Here is a 22,410-nt window from a genome sequence, read left to right as displayed (position 1 = left end):
TTTTTGCTTTGATTTTAGGCTAACATGAGAAACACCAATGGCAGCATCCTCTCAGATCTTCGTTATGGCAACTCATGCAAGAAGCTGTTGAATTAGACCCATTTCCTATAGATGAGAAACCATACAAGCAGTGGTGAGTTGCAAATCTGAAAATGTTCCTTATTAGAAAACAAATGATCTATATAACATTTAAATATTGCATATGATTTAGTTTATGGAACTGAAGAAATAGTGCTCCAAATAAGGCCAACTAAAGAATGAAAATCAATAGAACAGAATATTTAAGTGATAGTGTGGTACTATTAATACCACTTATAGCAGCATGAGGTCTTGAGGTACATGGCCTCATTGTATAATACCATGATGCTACCACCCTGGATAATGCCAGCCTATGTAAGAAGGCTTCGATGAACAATGTCATGAGTCTGAGTAACAGTTGTTAACAGTATTTTTCAGTGGTTTTTATTATTTGCAGCATAATTCTATATTTACCAATTCATCCTCTTTAGTAGAAGAATTGTTTCTGAGCTAAATTATAATGATCAATTCCTTTCATATATATATGCATATATGTATTTGTATACATATACACGCATATATACATTCCTATATACTCTTATATGTTTATATAGGAATGTATATATATTAACATAATATTTAGACTTTTAGAAATAAGGGAAGAGAAATGATATCACAGTTTTATAAAACCCAATTTTTTTCAGATTTTAGCCTTTAAATTCTTTTGCTTGATAAAAACAATATTAAAAATAAATCCAGTTGCTCTGATTTATTGAAATAATTTTTAAAAATTATGATCTTATAAAAATATCAGCACACTCAGGTAAAATATCTTTTTAAATCAAATACGTGATGCTTCATAGTCACCAAAGTCAATAATCAATAGACTCCAGCAGAGATGAACCAGTTGTCTGTCAAATAATATCTTTGAGACAGAGTATGACAGTGCTGCTTGTGAGAAGCTGTTTTGAGCTAGTGATCAATAACTCTCTTTTATTTGCTTAGTGGCTTGTATAACTCTGGGTAGGTGGGCTTTCCTGTGAGTTAATGCATAACCTATAACTGCAGAAGACTGATGAAATTAACCCTATACTTATTTCACATCGTGATTTTCATTACCGTTTGCTTACAGCTATATTGAGAGAGCAGATATAATAGTCATCACTATTCTGTGCTTAGTCAACATATATTAAATGAATGTTTGTTACAAAGGGGAATCATATGTAATTGCAAATAAGCAACTGTTTTCGATCTAAAATAAGGGCAGTTTTATATGGCAAAACTTAATATTTTGAGTTATGTATCACTCCCACTGATGTAGAAAACATATCATATTTTTCTATCTTAAACAGTTATTCATTAAGTAAACATTTATTGAGAATCTATGATGTAGATATCATCCTTAGCTCTTAAGATAGATGAAAGAGACAATACCTGTCTTAAAGGAGCTTTAAGTCTAAAAGTGTAGCACAATAAAATATGCTGTCAGAAGAGAGAGAGATATTCTAAAGAGTGTGATACTTATATGGTGCTGTTAAATGGGTAGACGTAAGGTGCTGAAAGAAATGCAGCAGAGGAGAGTCTGATATAGATGGGTGGGGATTTGTCAAGGAAGGCTTACCAGAGGGAGTGATATTTTAGCTGAATATTAAGGACAATAAGAGCTTAACCGGAGGAAGAGGAGTAATGGGGACATTTTTCAAGGGTCCACAGGCTTAAGATAGCATGATCATTTGGGGGCACTATGTGCCATTTGCCATGCTGGGGTGTAAACAGGGGTGGTATAGATGGAGCCGAAGATGAGTACAAGAGATATATAGTAAAAGATCTCTTAGACAAAGCTAAGAATTAGGATTTTATTCAAAAATGAAGAACTTTTGAAAGATTTTAAGTAGGAGATTGACATGATCACATTTATTTTTTAATTGTGAAAAATATCATACATATAGAAGAGTGTATAAAAATGCATTTTAAGGAATAATTATAAAGTAAACCTCATGTAACTATCATTTATATTAAGAAATAGACTCCCGGTAAGTCCCCGTGTGCTCATTTACGGTCACGTGCTTTTCTTTCTCCACTAGAAATAACCACTCCCACTCCCCTGCCTTTTGTCATGCTTGTTCCCTTACTTTTCTTCGTAGATTTCCTATCTTGTAATCATGGCATATATATTCTTAATCACCTGGTTTTGCTAAACATTTTACGATTCTTTCAGGTTGCTGCATGTAGTTTATTCATGTAAATTGTCGTACAGCATTCTATTCCATGAATATACCAAATTTACTTATCCATTTTACTGTTGATGGACATTTGTTTAAATATTACTTATACTAATATATATGTATATATGATACATAATCTGAATTATATGTATTTATTAAATATATATTAATACATGTATAATAAATACATGTATAATAAATACATGTATAATAGAGTATATACAATATTCTATGCTCATAAATTCTAGTATATGTGTATAAGAGCTTCTCTAGGATGAATAATATCAAAGCAATGAACTACTGAATTTTGGGGAATGTGCACATTTAGTTTTTCTAAGTATTTTTCCCAATCAGGCACATCAGCAATGTCTGAGAAGCTCTATATCCTCATCAACATTTAATTGATAAGTTCTTAAATTTTGCTAATCAGATGGGTATATAATTGTACTCATGGAAGTATTAATTTGCATTTTGCTGATTACTAATGAAGAAGATTTTTTCATTTTTTATTGGCCATTTGATTTTCCTTTTTGCCAAATGTCTGCTAAAGTCTTTATGGGATTTGTCTTTCAAAATAATAACTAGCATTCGTTGGATTCTTACTGTGTAATAGGCACTATGCTAAACACTTTACACACATTTAATCTTCATATCATCTTTATGATTTACAGATAAGGAAATTCAAGTTTGAAGAGATTAACTTGCTAGCAATCACACAGCTAAGAAACAGTGGACTTAGCATTCAAGCTCAGGTTTTTCTGACTCCAGAGTTCTTCAATTTCTCAGTTAGTGTTTGGAAAGAGTTTAGATTGGAACCAGAGAGAACACTTAACATGCTATTTCAGGAATCCATTTTAAAAAGAATAAAGGTATAAACCAAAGAACCACAAGTAGGACATAAGTACAAAGCAGCTGGACTCAGTAATGAATGTCGAGGGTAAAGAAGAGGAAGAATTTAAAAAGTCTCAAGTTTTAATACCTGTTGGCTAGGTAGGTTCAATATTAGTTGTACAATGTATATTTATATTCCAGGTATTGTGGTACATTTTAAGAATACATTTTATGATTTCATATTCGGTAAGAGATGAATTTAGTTCATAGGAACATAAAATTTAGGCTTTTGAGAGATCATAGTGTTTATTTGGGTCAACTCTTCGCTGTTTTAAAATGTGGAACCTGGTGCAGAAAGAGGTTATGTGGCTTGTTCAACATCACATGTTTACTAAATGTCAGATTAAGAATAAACACCAGGCCTGCAAAGAATGCAAAGAAATCACAGCTTGCCTAATTTTTAAATTATAAGTGAAAATGCAATCAATCAACCTACTTTATCTCCTAAACATTTTCCAAGTCAGTTTCCTTTGAAATAAATCTATTGTTACTGCCTTAAGTTAGGCCCTCACCATCATTAGCAGATTTATTTAAAGTAGCCTAGCATGTTATCTTCTTGCCCCTGATTCTACCGATGAAGTCACCAGATCTGATTTGCAGTTTTTACCACTTAACTGTCCCGCTTACTTTGATATGCCTTATTACCTATGTAAATAATTCACTTCTTAAAATATACCATACTCCCATCTGCCCCCAGTTTAGGAACTGATGATCTCTCAGATTGCCTGGGACACCAATCTGCTTCAATCTCTTCACACAAACAGTGTTTCTTACCTCTGAGATTTACTGCACACTGTCTATTCTGCCTGTATTCACCCCACCCATCCCTTATCAACAGTCATTAGTCATGTGCAATTCAGAGAATGGTCTGGGAACCAGCAATATGAGCATCATTTTGGAGCTTGATAGAAATGCAGCACACCCAGATCTACTGACTCGGAATCTTTCAAACAAGATTCTCAGGTTATTTAAAGTTTGAGCAGTACTGCTTAGACTCACTTCAGACTTCATCAGCAGTTATCTTCCTTTGGAAACCTTTCTTGATTCTGTCCATTAGGCCACTTCTTCCTTCCTGGTATTCTCACAGTAGCCAGTGCATATCTACTCCACTGCATCACCACAACGTTTGGCTATTTTTATGTCTGTCTCTCCAACCTTAGCCTGTGAGTAATTTGAGCCTAATCTAATTATCTTTGACTTTTCCATGCCTAGCACAGCACCCAAAACTTGGTAGTACTGCATAAATATTTGTTGAATGATTATTTGATGAAAGAAAAAAGAGAGAGCAAGATAGGAACAGAGGCAGGAAAAGAAAGATAGGAACAGAGGCAGGAAAAGAATATCATGAGGGGAATAAAACGTAACCAAAGGGACTTCATAAAGAAATAACTAGACTATAAAAAAAGGACCAAAAATTGTACCTCTGTATACAATTTGGAAAGCAGCCTGACAGAGAGTCTACAATCTTATTTAAATAGATTGCGTGATAAATATGAATATTGTTGCCAAATCCCTCAGAATCCAAAGATTAGCCTAATTCTGATGTAACAGTTTAGTTTTGTTAGTTCTGTTGTTGAGTAAATTTTGCCAAAATTTGTTTTACTTTCCTAAACAAAGTGTCCTACTGACCTTTTAACTAGTTAGAGACTGGAGTATTGGTGAAAGAGGGTAGAGGTTGAGGCTTGTTTTGCAGTTGTACAGGAGACAAAAATAAGAGACCAGTGAGTAGTGAGTAGGTAGCCTACATAAAATAACTTCCTGATTATTAAAACTGTATCATGCCTGTGCTTTTTGAAAAGTGCGAGTATTTAACTGTCTTCATGGTTGACCAAATATTAAGAACTTTTAGAGATGATACTACTTTATGTGGGAAATTGAACTAAATTACCTCTAAGGCCTAAGGTCCTTATGAGTTATGAGTCTATAGCTGTTTAGGGACATTTAGGAAGAATGAGGGTTATAATAAAGATTATAATAACGAATAACATTTATTGAGTAATTACTTGATGCCATGCACTGTTCAAAGCACTTTGTGTGCACTAATTAATTCAGTCTTCACAGAATTCCTACTGAGCATTTCTATTTGACACATGGTAAAACTGAAGCACGGAAGGTTTAGTAACATGCCCTAGGTCATGTAGCTCGTGATGGTAGAGCCTAGGGAGTCCAACTCAGGAGCTCTTTCTTTTTTATCATTAGGTTGTGTCCCTCTCGGTACTAAAGGTTGGTCCTGAAGGGACCCTTGAAACATTGCTGTGGTTTGAATTCCAGGCAAGGGTAAGAACAGGGATTCCAAGAAATGATAACAATATGACAGGTTTGTGGAACCATATACCTGACAAATGAGATGAATAAGAGGATATTCAGAAACTTGTCATTGCTTCTCAGTGGTTGCAAGTTACCAACATGGGAAACTAAATCCTTAGGACTATTAAACCCTCTCAGCATAAGTAGCCCTTGTATTGTATAAAATTTTAAAGGCTTTTCACTGATTGGTGGAACCTCAGGCTATATCTCCTACTCAAATGGATTTGGGACTATTTGAGAGATCCCAGGTAATTTGATATCAGATCAGGAAAACAATGCTTTCCTTCAGAAGTTGGCGTTTTCTTGGAGTTTATTTAAAGAGTGAGTCAGCATAAGTTTTGGCATATCTCAGATTCTTCATAAGGAATTCTGTATTCCAATAACCAGTATCAGAGGAGATACTATTAAAATAAAAGAATGAGATCTTAATGAAAATTTGGTTAATATAAAAAACATTTCAGTCAGGGCTTATTGAAAAATTTAATCTACAGTTTAGCAGCATTTATTCCATGTGATAATTTATTATTTACAATGTAGATACCAGAAATTCTATATGACACATGTTTTGAAGTTTTCTTTCTGGTTTTACTTTTGGAAGGTGTAGGTGATTTGTTGGTGTTTTAAATCCTGAAGACCTACTTTCAAGCTCCTTTCAATTTGAGAGTGGATAATCTTGACAGTATTTTCTTTAGAAAGTCATTTATAAATCTTCAGAATCAACATAATTCTGCTTTGGAATTTAGTTTATTAGGATTTAAAGATATTGCACTCTCCCCAACCCCAATAAAAGAAGATTGAACAAATTAGGTAAAACCTATATGAAACAGTTGGTAGGAAAGTCTTAATTTTAGCTATTTTTTATCTTTTATGAGTTTTAACCAAATACATTATGTCATGTGTCTGTGGATTATCCTCTTGCCAACCAAGGTTCAGGTCAGCAATGTGGAACTTCGATAGTCACAGGCAGTCAGATTTTATATGTTGAATTTCTTTTCTAGTCTTGGTCCTGGGTATACGTATCTGATGCTGTGTTATAATTTAAGGAGCCAAAATACCCTCTGGTCCTCAACTCTCTGCTTCTGAACCTGATATAATGTTTGAAATTCCCACTTATTCATTTGGTTGAAGACTCTTCTTGTTAAAATAGAAATGTTATGAGATAAATTGGTTGGCTAGTTAAACGAATAAACTAACTTGAGTTAAGGTGTAAATTGGTAATAATGGATTTTGAATCAAAGATAATACACTTGGATAAATGTCTTAATGCATGAACATATGAGACTAAAAGAATGGAATACATAGGAAAGATTTTTATATCGGGAAGGAATCAAGATATGTCCGGAAGACAGTGCTTTGTCAGGGATTTATCAGATTATTTAAACATTTCATATGATATAATCTCTAGAAAAGGAAGAAACTTGATGTTAGATTCTCACCTCAGCTCTGTTGTGAATTAGTACTCCCTTGGTCAAGTCTTAACTTAGCTAAGCTTTAATTGTGTATGAGGAAGTTGTAATAAATGCTATACAAATTTATTTTTAACTATAAAAATTATATGGAAAATATTATACAGATTGAATTAAACATAGGTTAGTATCCAAAAGGCCAGGCCCAAGTGGTGTACCTTGGTGAGGGTAGCCTTGGCCAGTGAAGGGACTTCCTGAGGATGAAAAGCAGCTTTAAGATGGTTGAAAGAGAGAAACAGGCCAGGTGGAGGCTTAGAAAGGTCTTGAAGATAGATTTGCCAAAGCACAAATTTATTTTAACCCATCCTATTAGTTATCTTTAGCCTAATTCTATCCATCTCATTCTAAATCAAGAGATAAGATATTCTAGTTATAGAAAATCACTTCTAATTATTGAGTTTTTTTAAATGAATAAAGAAGATTGTTTATATATAAGCAACCCAATTTACTGCATCTACTTCCCAAATTTGTAGCTTTCTTTATCTAAAAATTATCCTCTGCTGTTGAAGGACTAGTGTGCCCAAATGTTTCTCATTGATTTATTTATGAGAGGAATATTTTAAATCTTGCTTTTAAAAATCATGATTTCTAAGTTGTATTGAGATTTACTAACAAACCAGGTGACCCTGTTAACATCTTGATCATTTTAGATACTCTATCAACTCAACATTTACATCAAGGTTAAAAGATATTTTCAATAGGCAGATTACTGTGGTAGAATCTTTGAAGAATAAATAAGACACAATTCTTCCCTTTCTCCCTTGCTAACTTCCTCCTACCTTGTTTTCCTCCCACCCCCCCTCCCTTTCTTCCTTCCTCAAATATTTACTGGCTGCCCTCTCTGTGCTAGGTGCTGTAGCAGCAAAGATAAATTCTACTTAGCCTCTGCTCTTTAGCAGCTCTCTATTAAAACAGGGGCCTTTGGGTGAGAAGGGAAGGGAGAAATACTTGAAATAAGTGAACAGAGGTCGAGTTCAGAGAACATTACAATTACAAATGACTCAACTACCCAGGCATTCTCAATTGGGATTCTGCAGAAAGACATGAGTTCTGGTGCTCTAAGGCAGCAATTCTCAGATTTTGTGGTCTCATGATTTCTTTAAACTCTTGAAAATTATTGAGAAACCCAAAGAGCCCTCACTTATGTGGGTTCTATCCATTGGTATTTACTATATTAGAAATTACAATATCAATTTAAAATATATATGTAAGTCTTTTAAAAATTAACAACAGAAAACCTATGACATGTTAACATAAAATAATGTATCTTTTAATGAAGACTACTTTGAACAAAATGATTTAGTGACAAAGTGGCACTGTTTTTCATTTTTGCATATCTGTTTAATGACCAGTATAGTAGAAGAGAGCTGAATTCTCTTGTCTACTTATGTATTCAATTTGTTGTTACATCACACATCATGCAGCTTCTGGAAGACACTACTGTACATTTGAGAGAAAATGAGAGTGAAAACAGCAAACTATTCATTTATATTATTTAGAATTAGTTTTGACATCAGCAACCCCCCTGAAAGGGTCTTGAGAGGACTCAGGAAGTCTGTGTACCATCCTTTGAGAACCATTTCTAAAAAGCATTTGTTGTATATAATGAATGAAAATGTCTTTTAAGTATCTAGAATGGTACTGATTATCTACCATCCTTGGAAAAACTGGCAAAATAGTGTATATGGTCATTCAGAGGAGGAACTCTAATGAGAAAGGCTGTAGGAAGGTAATCTTCACAAAGGCAGAGATCTATTTCTCTTTTTTTGTCCACTAGGTGTAACAGGGCCTGACACATAGTTGACTCTCTGTGGATCTCAATGACAGAACATTCTAATAAGACAGATGTACTTTCATAAGTCACTATAGTCCTAGGTGGAATATGATGAGTGCTACAAATAAAAGTTAAACGTGTGTTGAAGGGAGAAGCCATTTTCAACTGAAATGTTAGAAGGGATTGATGGAGGAGATAGCATTGGAGTGGAATTGTGAAGCTAATTTTGATAGTCAGTGTTGGAGTTGGAAAGGTTACTTCTAGAAGAGGGAATAGTTTGAGCAAGGAGCAGAAGTTTAGGCTTGTATGACCTAGGTACAAAAGAGATGGCAGTCAGAGATATGGCTTGGAACATAGATTGAGGACAGACTAAGGGAGGTCGTGAATGATCTATGAAGGAATTGGGGTCTACTTCTATAGACAATGAAGAGCTACCGCTGTTTTCTGAACAGGTTTAAGAAAATAATTCTGGCAGCGATGTTGAGAATAGTTTGGAGAGAAGAGAGAATGGAGGCAGAGTGAGCAGTTAGCGGGCAGGAGGGGATGAGAAGCTAGCCCGAAGAAGAGCAAGTGAAAATCAGTGGAAAGGGATCCAGTAGACAGAGAAGGCTTCCAGTTTTTAGTCAGTTTGGAGTAAGAAGTTGTAAATGAGATAGAACTTGAGTCAGTAAGAAACGGAAAGACTGGGTTCTTTATGATTTATTGTAGGCCAAATCATGGCATTACTAAGCAGTTATATACAGGTCCTCAGGCTTTGGTTTCTCCATATGTAGAATGTAGCTATGGATTGCTTGCCTATTTGTGTCACAAGAATCCATGTAAAGATTAATGAGCTCTTTGACAGAAAGGTGCTCTATTAATCTAAGCCATCAATATTACAAATGGGAATGTTTGCAGGTGCTTTTGCTCTTATGTCGAAAGCTGCTATGTAAATATGAAATGCTGCCTGGAACCATTGTCACTGTTAGTAATTGTAAGTAAATTTCATTATCACAAAATGCCTACACTGAAGACTTGTCCTCTGTAAGCTCCAAAGTGGGAAGATGAAGCCAGGCATGGAAGTCCATTCCATTTTGCTTATTATGAATCTTGTTTATTGTAAACTATTTTCCTGGTTAGCAGAGAAGTCATTTTAAGAGTATTTGAATTTCATTGTTATCTCATTACTTCCATCACTCTATTCTTGTAAGATTTTCCATTGCTATCAGGAACCTCATTATCCTGACTTTTCTCTATGCAAATGTGAGTGGGATAACATTTGCTATGTCTAGTACTCACTTTCTGTTTTCTTGTTAATTATGGCTACTTCCATCAATTTAACACATAGCTGTACAGTATGGTGGTCAAGCATGTAAACTCCAGAATTAGACTGCCTGGGTTTAAACTGAGATTCTATTACTTAATATCAGATCCGGTCAAGTCACATAATCTCTTAAGATTTAGTTTCCTCATCTGTAAAATGACCTTACAAGGCTATCGTGAGGGTATGAATGTAAAACATATAACAGTAAGTGCTCAGTAACTGCCAGGTTTTGGTCAAATTTATTACTATTATCATCACCATTTCTTTTTTCCTGTTCCTTATCTTATTCTTTATTTGTCTATCAATAGTTAATTTGTGACCACATAATTAATCAACTTTTTTTTCAACCTAGAATAACATTCTGTAGAATCTCTCAAATATTAAATTTTATTCATCATCTTTTTATATATATTTCATATTAAGCTTTCTTTTGCCTAGAAAATCAAGTATTTAATTGTACTGTAAATATAAGGGATCTAATAACTTGTTCTGACCATCTGACTGGTATTATTTCTCATGGCACTTTGCTGTCCTCCCACACAATCTTCCTATAAAGAAATTTTACTTGCTGTCTTTCTTCTTGACCTTTGTATTTCACTTAAGCTGTTCTCAAGATCTGTAACAGTATATTTCTGTCCTTGCTATTGATCACATCTCTCTGGACTTCAAAAGCACCTTTCCACATTAGCTCAGATCCATTGAGATCTGTTTAGAACATATACTGAGCCCTTCGTATACAGAGTTGAGGCTCTGTAGGTGGTTGGGGCTACAACCAAACTTGTGCTCTGCTCACCAAACTAAAACTTATTTTTCTAATTTGCATAAGTACTTCAAGAGTTATTAGACTGTGGTCCTGCTCAGCACCCTATCAGTTGTTACCTATTACTATCAATAAGTGACGCTTATAAATTCCTGAGTTTTGGCCAGGTATATCATTGGCAGATTCTCTTCTTATCATAGTTACATGGACTGAATATTCATTCACATGTCTCACTACATTATCTCTAACTTCTGTGGGACAAGAGCCAAATGAAGATGATTGCCTTGCTTCCTAAGAAAAGTTAATCCATATTTGTTAATAGTGAATCTATTTAAATTGTAAAGGACAGAATGAAAATGACTTGAAAATAGCAGCTATTAGAGGTGGGGAAATGATTGAGTTGTAAGGCAAATCAGAATATATTAGCATTTAATCAGTTTCTTCTTTTATGATTCTAGTGTTGAGTACCTGTCTTAATCATTCTGGCTTAGAAATTGTTTAGACGACTGTAACAGGAGGAAATTTCCTTTCTGAAAATTGTCATAGTCTGATATTAGGTCACTGAAATTTAAATTTAACACCTTGGCTTTACCTGCCTTTCATTGTGGGGTACACTTATTTTACTCGTCTGCTAGTTATGTGATCTTGGCCATGTTACCTAATGCCTGGTTTCTCAGTTTTCTCATCTGTAAAATGGGAACAATGAAAGTATCAGTCTCATAAGGTAGGCGTGAGAATTTCAATTAATTTTCATGACATATAAGATATCAGAAATGTAAAATTATTAGAATACTGTCTGGCACAGAACAAAACTTTAATACCTATCAGCAAGTATTACTACCCAGATGAACTAGCACGGGGGTTAAGAGTTGATTCTGGAATCAGACTGCTGGGCTCGAATCCTAACTTACTGCTTGGGTAATTTTAGACTCCTCCACAACCTCCCTGAGCTTCTGTTTAATTTTTAATTGAGATAGAGATAGTATCTATTTCACAGGGTTTATGTGAGGATAAAGTGGAAATCACTTAGCATAATTTTTATTGACTATTGGCTATTACTTTTGTGATCCTTATGACACATGTGTTATATAGTAATTATAATAGCAAATGCTATTATAATAGCAAATAGAAAACTTACTCTGAGCCAGGTAATATCCTCAAGTATGTTACATATATTATCTTATTTATTCTTCACAATACCTCACAATGAGGTGGGTACTATTATCATAACCACTTTACACATGGGCACATTGAAGCACAGAGTGGTTAAATAACATGTTCAAGGTCCCATGGTTAGTGGTAGCAGAGCAGAATCTGTGCACTTTTGCATTACATTTTACTACCTCTTTACTTACGAAAATAAAGAAAAAAGTAGAATGTAATGTCTGGAGAATGAAATAAAACTGTTAGGCTAATGATTGAGGCTCTCACTCTGTCCTACCCTTTTTCAAACCCTAAATCAAAAAAAAACCGATTAAAAGGAAGATTTATAAGTAGCACTAACAAAGAAAAGAAGACGAGGCAGTATCGTGAAAGGAGAACCTGAAATCTCTGTGGTTGTACATGGAAATGAAGCCTCCACTCCTCCTTGCCCAAGGTGAGATCTTCCTGTCTTGGGGATGAGGTGAGAACAGGGCTTACAGAAGGCTTCTAGTTTTATATTTAGCTTCAGCTTCTCTTGCCTTTCACTGCACAACTATGTCCGAGGCCCCAAGCAACAGCTCACATTTGCTATTATTTTTTTATTTTTAAAAGTGTTATTGTATTGTGCTTTATATTTTATATGCCCCTAGAAATGATTGACATGTCTTTGTCCTCTACTGCAGCCCTGCTGTTGCACTCTGTGTAATAGATTAGTGCCTGGCTGCAGAGCGTGTGGTGCCTAAGGGCTTCTGCTTTCAAGTCATACTGATCAGATCCAGATTTCCAGTCTTACATTGGGCAATGAGTTAATGCTTTTAAAACGTAGTTTCTTCATCTATAAAATGGATATGTAGTAGGTACTCCATAGTTTTTGAGAGAATCGAATATCAAACATTTTAGTACAGTATCTGGCTAGAGTGGAGAACTAAATTTTGTTATTATTTTAACACTAAAATCTTTGAAAAAGATTGGTTTGCTTTGGATCATTACCAAACAGTTTCATTATTGAAATTAAAAAAAAAACAACAACAAAAAAACCCAAACTTAGTTGTTATCATGGCAAATGCTCTGGGGTCCTTTTCAATAAAACTAATTAATTTTGTTTTTGTCCTCATTAGCATGTATACTCCTGGGTGACTACTAGGATTGGGAAAAGCAAGCTGTGGAAGGGTATAGCTCGGTAGTGCAAGAAATAAATGAGTCTATAAAATAGTACTCTGCTGTTTATTTATATAAGTGAACATACATAATGCAGATTCTCAATTTCTCTGCAAACATAAGATTTTAAACATAATTTTCATAGGCATTCTGTGAAAAGAAGTGTAGAATTAGTCAAGAAAAGCAAGGAGAAGAGGAGGTCATGCTTATAAATTAAAGAAAGTATGGGTAGATTTGGAGGAAATTGAAATTTTAGTAATTAGATTGTTGGAAAAAGGCAAATGGTTACATATTAGAAAAGCACATATGTTAAGGATAAAAAGACCAGCGTGATAGTTGGCCTCAACCTATCCTGAACTTCTGTGCCTGGATCTCATATACTGATTCATATGTGATGCAGATAATTAAAGAGCAATTTTGTTTTTCATTATGTGTGGAGTGGCAACAGCAGATTTATTGGGTGCTATCTTCTAGCGCTTGATCTAGGCACTGATACAGTGACTATTTGTAGTAATTCTTCTTCATGGATTACAAACTTGCTCTGGATTATTCGATCATGTTGGGTACAGATGTCCAGAATTCTCACCACTTTCCAGTTCCTTGTTCTCTCTTTGATGTGAGGCAGCTTCTTTATGACTCTCAAACACAAGGGGGATTAATACACACCCTCTGGACATCCACTCACATAAATGTGGATAGAGCTCTTGAGCAATTTCTGAGGAATTCATCTGAAGTGATTCAGATGTGATTTGTTTTTCTTGGGTTATCAAAGTGATTATCAACCTCTATCACTAGTGCAGAAGACTGTTTCTAAATTTAATCTATAGCAGGACTTCTAGCTACAGTAAACTAACCACAAGGAGGTAATATGGATGTATTATCAGTTATCATATTGATTCTAAAGATGGATTTGCTTTAATTTATTCATTCAATAAATATTTATTGACTACTACTATGTGCCAAGTCCTGTTCTAGTGTGGGGATACAATAGATTAAAAAACCATCCCTGACTTCATGAGCTTATGTTCTGGTTTAAGAGACAGAAAATAAAATCAGATGAAGAAAGAAAATGTGTATTAGATGGTGCAAATGGTCAAGGAAAATATTAAAGCAGAAAAATGGATTAGGAAGTGTAGTGGAGGGTTACAATTTTAGATAAGGGACCAAAAAGGCCTCCCTGGAAAGTCATAGAGCCAAATTCCTTATCGGCTATGTCCTCATAGGCATGTGTTTCTCCTCTCGTCACGATTTCATGTTTGTCCCTTACAAAGCTATATACTTGATGAAAGCGGAAGCACTTCCTGGATAAGGACTCTAAATCTAATCTTTCTGGATAAGACCCTCTGTTCAAGGATCTGTGGGTAGGCCTAAATGGTTAATAGAACCTCCAAACAAATCTCAAGAATCACTGATAGGAGAAAGTAAGCTTGTCAAACTTAAGTTAAAATATTTAAGACCAGGTCTTAAATAGTTAAGGTGAACTTCTAGTTAGCCACAATGGTTTAGGTTTCCCAAAATATATGTACTACTAATTAACAAGAAAACAATTTTAAAATTTTTAAAAATTATGTCTTTCCTATGAAATTGATTCTACTTTTTTTTTTTTTTTTTTAGGAATTGTCTGACATTAAGTAATAGAAGTAATTTCATGTTCTAGTTGCTTTCTAAAGGTTATTGTATGGCGTTTACTAATTCATTCATTTATTATTTGATCTTATACCAATTTCAACACATCAGCTTTTTTATATTAGAAAATCTCTTGATTCTAGTTTAATTTCTTTTGACTAATTTGCAATTTAGGGTGGCATCTTTGACATTATTTGAGTAATGTAATGTTTTATCAATTGTGGAGACGGAAAGGGGAAAGAGAGTGAGAGAGAGAGAAAGAAATGGAAGAAGAGGAGGGTGAGAAAGAGAGTAAGAATAAAAAGCAAAAATATTTTAAAAAAACAACTTATTTTTTCCTGTCACTTCTGTCTGTAGCAGCATTATCTGGTTGTCATTTATTACCTTACATTCTAAGGCAGAATTGTTATAGATAGATTATAAATTTTAAACATCATTTTCGCATAGTGTTTATATACTAATATTTTGTATATGTTTAATATCAATGGCATTTAATTTACATTTAAGCTTCTAAGAGCTTTATGGTCTTTTAATTTGAATACAATTCAATGCTTTGCCCAGTGTAACATGTACAACAAATTATTTATATCTGCTGGCTAAATTAAAACATATATCAGGGGTTATCCAAAGGCATTTTATGAATTACCTTTTACTTCATCAAAGCTATGGAGATGGCCCTGGAGGTGTAAGGTTGAGGTATGGGAAGTGGGTGTTGACTTCTAAGACCCTCAGAGGATCTAAAGGTAAATAAAGGTAAGAAGTTAGATTGTCTTGCTCTCTTCCTCTTTCCTTCTACTTTACTGTTAGAATTGGTAATATTTCTTTTTTTTCTATGGATTTATATAAATCCATATATTTTGAGTACATATATTTTGAGTGTCTATTATTCTAGACATTGAGCTCAGGAAAGGTCCTTATGGGATTATAACATGGTGAAGGAAACAGACATTTTACTTCATAGCATGTATCACAGTTTGTATTTATATAATTTATTTGTATGTTAACTTTATATAATAAAATGTGAGAAATATTATTATCAGCTGGGCTATAGTATTTTTTGTGAACATATGGCAAAGGTACTGAATATAGTTTAGGTGTAAGAGAATAAAGACAGTTGGATAGGAATTAGCTGGATGAAGGAGGGAGGTTGGTGGAGTGGGAGAATATTCCAGACTGAGGAAACAGCATCTGTGAGGGTCCAGAAGAGACAGAGATTTGAAGAGCTGCAAGTTGAGCAAGAGAAAGAAGGATAATAAACGAGGCATAAGAAGTATGCAGGGGCCAGTTACATAATGAAGAGCTTTGTATGCCTTATTCAATATAACATGGAAGAGTTTTAAGCAAAAAGTTGGAACACAATCAGATTTGAGTATTAGAAGAATGTTTTCTTTGCTCCTTAGAAAATGCTTAAAGGAAGGTACAAATGATGATGAAGAGACAAGGAGGCTGTTGCAGTGGTCCAGGAGAGGCATAATGGTGGCCTGGACTAGCTGTTGCAGAGTTAAAAGAGAAGCAGAGATGTTCAAGGGATATTCAGGAAGTAGGCAGAATTTGCGAGACTAGTTTGCATTTGGCAGATGAGGGGAATGACAGAGTCAGACGTGATTCCTGATTTCTGGCTTGGATGACTGGTAGGTGGTGGTTGCAATTTTAGAGAAAAGGAACACTGGAGGAGGAACAGGCTTGGAAGAAAGATGAATTCAACTGTGAACATGTGGAATTCGAGATACCAGTAGGCAGTTGCATATGTATATTTTAAGTTTAAGAAATTGGGGTGGGCTGGAAATTATGTTTAGGCCTCATCATCAAGTAAGGACACTAGCTTAGGGAAGAAACTCTGGAAAAAAACCTTGTCGATCAACACACACACAAAAAGGAGTGACCAGAGAAGTAGGAGGAAATTAATAATAAACATGATAAAAGCTAAAATGCATATGATGCTTACTTTGTACCCATGACTGTTTTATATGCTTTTACATATATTAAATAAATTTAATTCTCTCAAAAGAGGTTGGTGCTAATGTTACTCCTAATTTTGCAGATGAAAAATATGTGAATCTTGGAGAGGTTAAGTGGCTTACATACAATCACACTACCAGTATATGGCAGAGCTGATTTAAATCTAGGTGCTCTGGCAGAGTCTGTGGACTCTTTCTCTATGCTTTTCTGAAAGCCATGGGGATGCACTGTCCAGAAACCATGCAAAGAGAGCTGAGGAAGATCAGGACTGAAAGTTGTTAATTAGAGTTAGTGACTTTTGCCATCAACAAGGACTTGTTTGCTATTGTTGTGGTCCAAGAAGATAGATCTCAGTATGGGTGAGGACCTTCAGGGAGATGAGGAAATGATGGCAAGTATAGATGATGCTGTCCAGCAGTCTGGCTGAGAAGGTGAGGAGAGAGGAGTTGGAGAATTCTAGATGACAGACTTGGAATAGGAAAATAGTCACGGAAAGAATTTGATATAGTGATAGAGCAGAGAAGAGTTCTTTATGAGAGAAATAAATTTGAGAAACATTGTTTTTTTTTCAAGAAGAAGACAGGTATGGCTCAAAATAATCAAAAGGCAATCCTTGATGATAAATTATAGAATTTGTTGGCTTCCTAAAGTCTCTACAGCCATACAGTGATTAGTTGACTACCATTACCCATCTGTCAGCAGCATGAAATTTGGATGCAAAACCTGTGGCCAGAAATACTGATTTGTGACTGTTTCTTTGAGAATCTTGGGAACAATACGTTATAAATTTTAACCAGACATTAATGGAGTGCTTTAACCTAGGACGAATGATTATCATCTTTTAGTACATTTCACTCCAATTGCTCACTTCCTTTCATTTATTATTCTGAAACTACAGATGGCAAGGATTGCCTTGGGGAAGTTTCCCTAAAATTACTTTTCCCTGTGACTTTAAATCAGGTTTAATTTGACCTTCGGCTTTGTCTAGAAGGTCATTTGGACCACCATCCCTACTATAACCTCCAGATTATTAAGAAGCTTTTCTGAAAGATTTTGAGGCAAGTTACAGGATGAACTAGCCTATTTATCTTTGGGAAGGTAGGTCATGGGAAAATGTCACAAACGTCAAACTGGTACTATGTTGCGTCAAACCAAAAGCAATACCTACAGACAAAGGTGAACTGGAATGTGTTTTCTGAAATTCTACATAATTTGATGGGTGGCATTTTTTCCTTTCTCTATTATAGAGTGTTGAAATTACTGTGAATACTTTTTTTTAACTGAATCTCAAAGATGTTAGTTCCACAAGTTGTTTTCCTTTTCCATCTTAATCCACATGAGTTTGATGAGCTTGTGACTTTTTAGAATAATTAAAAAAAATCTTTCTGGTGAGGAAAAATTATTTATAAAATGATGCATTTAAGCATAAAGTTATATTTAATATAAAGTTTTATTTAAAATAAAGATTTTATTAAATTTATTAAAATGAAAAATGTATTTAAATGTAAAATTTTATTTTAATACCTTAATTTCGTTATACCTCTAGTTTGTGTTTTTTGAAACATTCGTAGTATATTTGCATATTGTTTGAAGAAAAATGTGTGTACCATAAGTAGAGCTTTGCTATTTGGCCTGAGTATAAGGTTATAGTTAATCACTTAAAAGTCTCATTTAGACATTAATAAAAGAAAAGAAAAGAAGAAGCATGATTAATGATAGAAAAATACAGTTAATGATTAAGTGAATTTTAGTTACAAACCAGAAAAGCATAAACAAACCCAGTTAAATAACAATTTTGTAGTTTTTTGTTTTTCTTCTAAGCAGGCCTTGTAGATAATTATACTTGGTGAATCATTTGTCATGTTGTACATTTCCTCACATTAACTAGAAAACATATTTCATGAGGTTGACTTCATGATTGATTTGCTGCTCTTAATATAAAGTGCTTGAGCCTTCCTGTGTTAAAAGAATTCAGTGACTATTTGCTTAGGGAGATTCTCAGTACCTGTTCTCTGCTGAATGAAAAACAAGGCGATGAAGATAATTGAAAACATTTTTCTGTTCAGCTCAGTGACCAAATGTGAGAGTGAACGACCACTTGCGTTCTCATGGTGAGCCTCTTACAGTCCTTGTCTGAGAGTGATAAACAGAAGCGAGCTTCCCCTGCCCCACCCCCAAGTCTGGTCTCACTCTGATGAGACTCTATTCTTGAGTTTACAGACTGATATAAGGGTGCAGAGGCAACTCTTTAATTATATTCAAACTTGAAGATGGCTATATATCATGTTCAAGAAATTTCCTGTATTCGAAGGCCATCAGCAAGTCTGCCTTGTGTCCTGTGTCTTGCCTGTGTGCTGCTAAGTGAAGCCTGCTTCGGCTGCTGTTTCCCTTGTGTGGAATTATCTCTCCTTTTGGAAAAGGCTGTTTTTTCTGGCTCATGCTTTGGTGAGAGCTTGAGAAAAGCTATAGAATGTCTTTGATTTTGAGAACTTTTTTGGTGGTTCAAGTCAACCTGGAGATCTCGAGATAGTTATTGTTTTTCTTACTGTCTTCACACCTCTCTTTCTAGCTTCCACATAAAGATTAGTAGTTATATCAGGTGTGTAAAACATATAGAGTGACTTGTACTCTATCTCTGAGTTTATAGATTTATTACAGGTCATTCATAACATTGATTAGCTGCTTGCTAATATTTATGTTTCCTCTTTGGTAATTTTTTTCAAACTATTATTCATTTAACAAATATATATATTGATTATCTATTACATGGTAGGCATTATACTATAATTCTAGGATAAAGATGAATAAGATACAGTTTCTACATGCAATCTGTTGGTACCCAGAAGAAATACCAACAAGTATCTTTAATGTACCGTAATTAGTTTAAGATTTTGACAATAAATTCGAAATACTAACTCATTATTATGACTATGTCAAATGAACATGCAGAAATGGAAGCAAACTTCTTAGCAATGATACCTATGCCACCTTCTTAGTCTGTACCAGAGCTTCGTGGACAAGCAGGAAGGAAAAGTGATGGCAAAAATGAAATTATCCTGAAAGCCTTCTGCTTGCATCTGCTTTTGATTCACTTGTCGGTAGCTTGTAAAACCTATTAGGTTGTGGAGTTCATAAAGCTAGCAGGTTCTTGAGCTTCTCATGAACTTTTATTTGAACACAAATAAACTGAAACAAGCACTATATTATTATTGTTTTAATTCTAATAGAAAGACACTGAAGATTCTGAACAACACAACACAATACACCTTTATGTAAATTCTCATACATGTAGCTGCTCATTTTAAGGGATAAGGATGTATATGTACACACACTCACAGCCATGTACAAACATGTTCTTGTATGTTCTTTCTGGTAGCTCTAGAAAATAGATGCCTCTCTCAGTCCTTATCCAAGTAAGATCTAATTGTATTACTTACTTTATTGCTTTGAGATTTATAACTTTGGATACAGCTGCACTTGAAAATAATAGAAAACATTCTTAAAATATGATGGGTCTTCCCCAAAGGGTACTTTATTTATTTATTCATTTTCCGAAGGTAAAAGTGAGGTGACCTGTAAAGACCAGAGAATGGGGTTATTCATCAAAACTAGGCGAAGAAAAGGCAAATTTGTGACTCAGGATCTCTGCATCAGGATACAGCAGATGACACAGTGAACAAGGTGATAAGAACAAGCAGAGAGGGGAGGAGAAGTCACACTGTTGTAAGCCCCAAACTGGGATCTCTTATTGCTGCTGGCCTGGACGAAGCTTAAGACCTTGTCTTTGCCCATGGTAGCAGGCTGCAGTTGGTAAAGGGTATCTTCCTCTTTATAAACCAGTGATGATTTCCTACTTAAAGAAAAATATTCTATAACAACAGTATTTAGTGTCTATATTAAATGTGTTTTTGCAATCTCTATAATAGTAATAATATGAAAAAGGGTAGAACTAAGGGATCAGTGAATTAAAAATACATATCCATTTATCCAGCTGATTATGATATGTTTAAATATGTTTGTATTTGTAGAGCATATTTCATTACAATAGTTTATAATAGTTTATAAACTTGAGTAAATATTGGGATTTTAGAAAAATAATATTTAAATGTACAATATTATTCTACTTAATTAAACATTATATAGAATATTGAGATAATATTGTTGTTTGAAAAACTGTATTCAATGCAAGACTGAAACTTGGGAATGTGTAAACATTTGCAAAAGGAAGTAGTGCTGTAACTAATTCAAGGAAAAGTGCCAGATACTACAAGATAGAATTCCATGAGGTTTTACTGGTTAAAGCAGCATGTTGGCTCTGACTGAAGAAAAAAAATTTCATAGTTTTTAAACCTCAGGGTGAGATAAGTTTTTAAATCTCCAGGGAAAAAAAATTGTGCTAAAAATAATCAAGATATTCTGTATTTGGTAAACTTTACTTGGAATATTAAAAGTTTGTAAGGTTTGTAAAATTTAATGGAGAATTTAACTTTAAACCAGGTGGATTACATGCCACATGAAGTAAAAAGACTTTGAGTTGGTGCACATTACATGTACTCCTGCTCCTTGGTTATAAAACGGATCTTAAAGTAGATTTAAGAATGCTGAACAAGGAACAAGGTGGCTAAATACTTACACAGCGTAGATTTCATAGGTATATTTCCTGTGTTACTACGCATATTTATATAATTGTGAGCATAAAGTTAGCTCCATTTTTCAATAGTGATTTTATCTCCCGATTGAATGTGGTCAACGTTTAGTTTCTGTTATTTGTTATTGCTTAATTTATTTCCCATTAGTGAAATGAACTATAGACTTGTAATTGGTAGATTTTCAGCTGTTTCATCTTAAATTCTGGTATAAATTGACCACAAATGACTTTAGGGACATACTCATCTAAAGGGAATTTGGCGCAGTATCCAGTGGTCTGTAAGACATCCTCCTTTTTCACCATTCAGGGGGACTGGTAAGAGGGAGAGAGAAGCTATGGCCAGCCATCTTGCCATTATATTTCTCTAAACTACTACCTCCCTGACTCAGACCCTTACTGCCTCTCAGCTAAACTACTGCAGTTACCTCCCTCCTAGTCTCTGCCTCGGCTATCTTCTCTCTTAAATCCATCAGACACACTGATGTCATAGTGAATCTTCTAAAATAGGTTGAGCATGTCTCCTCCCTGGTTACATGCATTCAGTGAGTTCTTCCATAAGTCCAAATTTCTAACTGTAGTAACCAAGTCAGGTTATAGTCTGTCCAGCCAATTTCCTGCCTCTGTGAATTGAGACTCTGGTTATTCCCTGAACAAGCCAGGTCTTTCCATGCATTTCCTCTGACGAGAATATTCTCTACTTGCTAATTCCAGTTTCTGATTGGGTCAGTCGCATTTTTTTTCAGTGTGACTCTCTGTGAAGGCTGTAGGGGTTCAGGACGAATCATTCCAAGATATGCATCTGTAATATGCAGATTTTTTTGTGCTAAAGGTAACTGAGACCAGTAGGCTCAAGAGAAACTTCTGTCCCCTCCCCCTTAACTACTTAGAAGAATTCGATGTACAGGCCTTGCCCATAATAAGAGATTGCCAGAGATAGCCTTTCTTGACCTATCTATATGGCAGAGCAAAGTACTAATTACTGAACATCTGCTCTTGTCATCCTGCAATGACCCTCTGAAGCCCCAAGGTGCTTTACTAACCGCATCCTTAGCTCAGAATGCCATAAATACCATTTTCTTTTTCTGTCTCTGAATCTCTCATGTATGTGGGGTCTCTAACTCTTTCACGTATG

At 34.7% G+C, this 22,410-nt stretch overlaps 1 protein-coding gene across 22 annotated transcripts in view; it reads left to right on the top strand.

Moving 5' to 3' along the window:
- Positions 1 to 22,410, top strand: part of MAPK10 (mitogen-activated protein kinase 10) — a 431,719-nt gene that overhangs the window by 165,826 nt on the left and 243,483 nt on the right. For 18 of the 22 annotated variants that reach the window (XM_039845820.1, XM_039845825.1, XM_039845821.1 and 15 more), the window contains one exon: positions 19 to 133. The exons of 1 other annotated variant lie outside the window; for it this stretch is intronic. Coding sequence is in view for 1 of the 21 variants with exons in the window: in XM_039845803.1 (XP_039701737.1) it covers positions 18,739 to 18,741 (3 nt within the window). In the remaining 20 variants the exon portion in view is untranslated. Of the gene's footprint in view, positions 1 to 18; positions 134 to 5,333; positions 5,412 to 17,543; positions 17,729 to 18,513; positions 18,742 to 22,410 lie in introns of those variants that run through there. 3 more of the 22 variants (XM_039845805.1, XM_039845815.1, XM_039845803.1) reach the window with 3 other exon arrangements.

Source organism: Pteropus medius, unplaced genomic scaffold (assembly GCF_902729225.1).
Source record: "Pteropus medius unplaced genomic scaffold, Ma_sr-lr_union100, whole genome shotgun sequence".
NCBI classification, from domain to species: domain Eukaryota; kingdom Metazoa; phylum Chordata; class Mammalia; order Chiroptera; family Pteropodidae; genus Pteropus; species Pteropus medius.
Note: the sequence above shows the minus strand (reverse complement) of the source record. Positions and strands in the feature narration are given on the sequence as shown.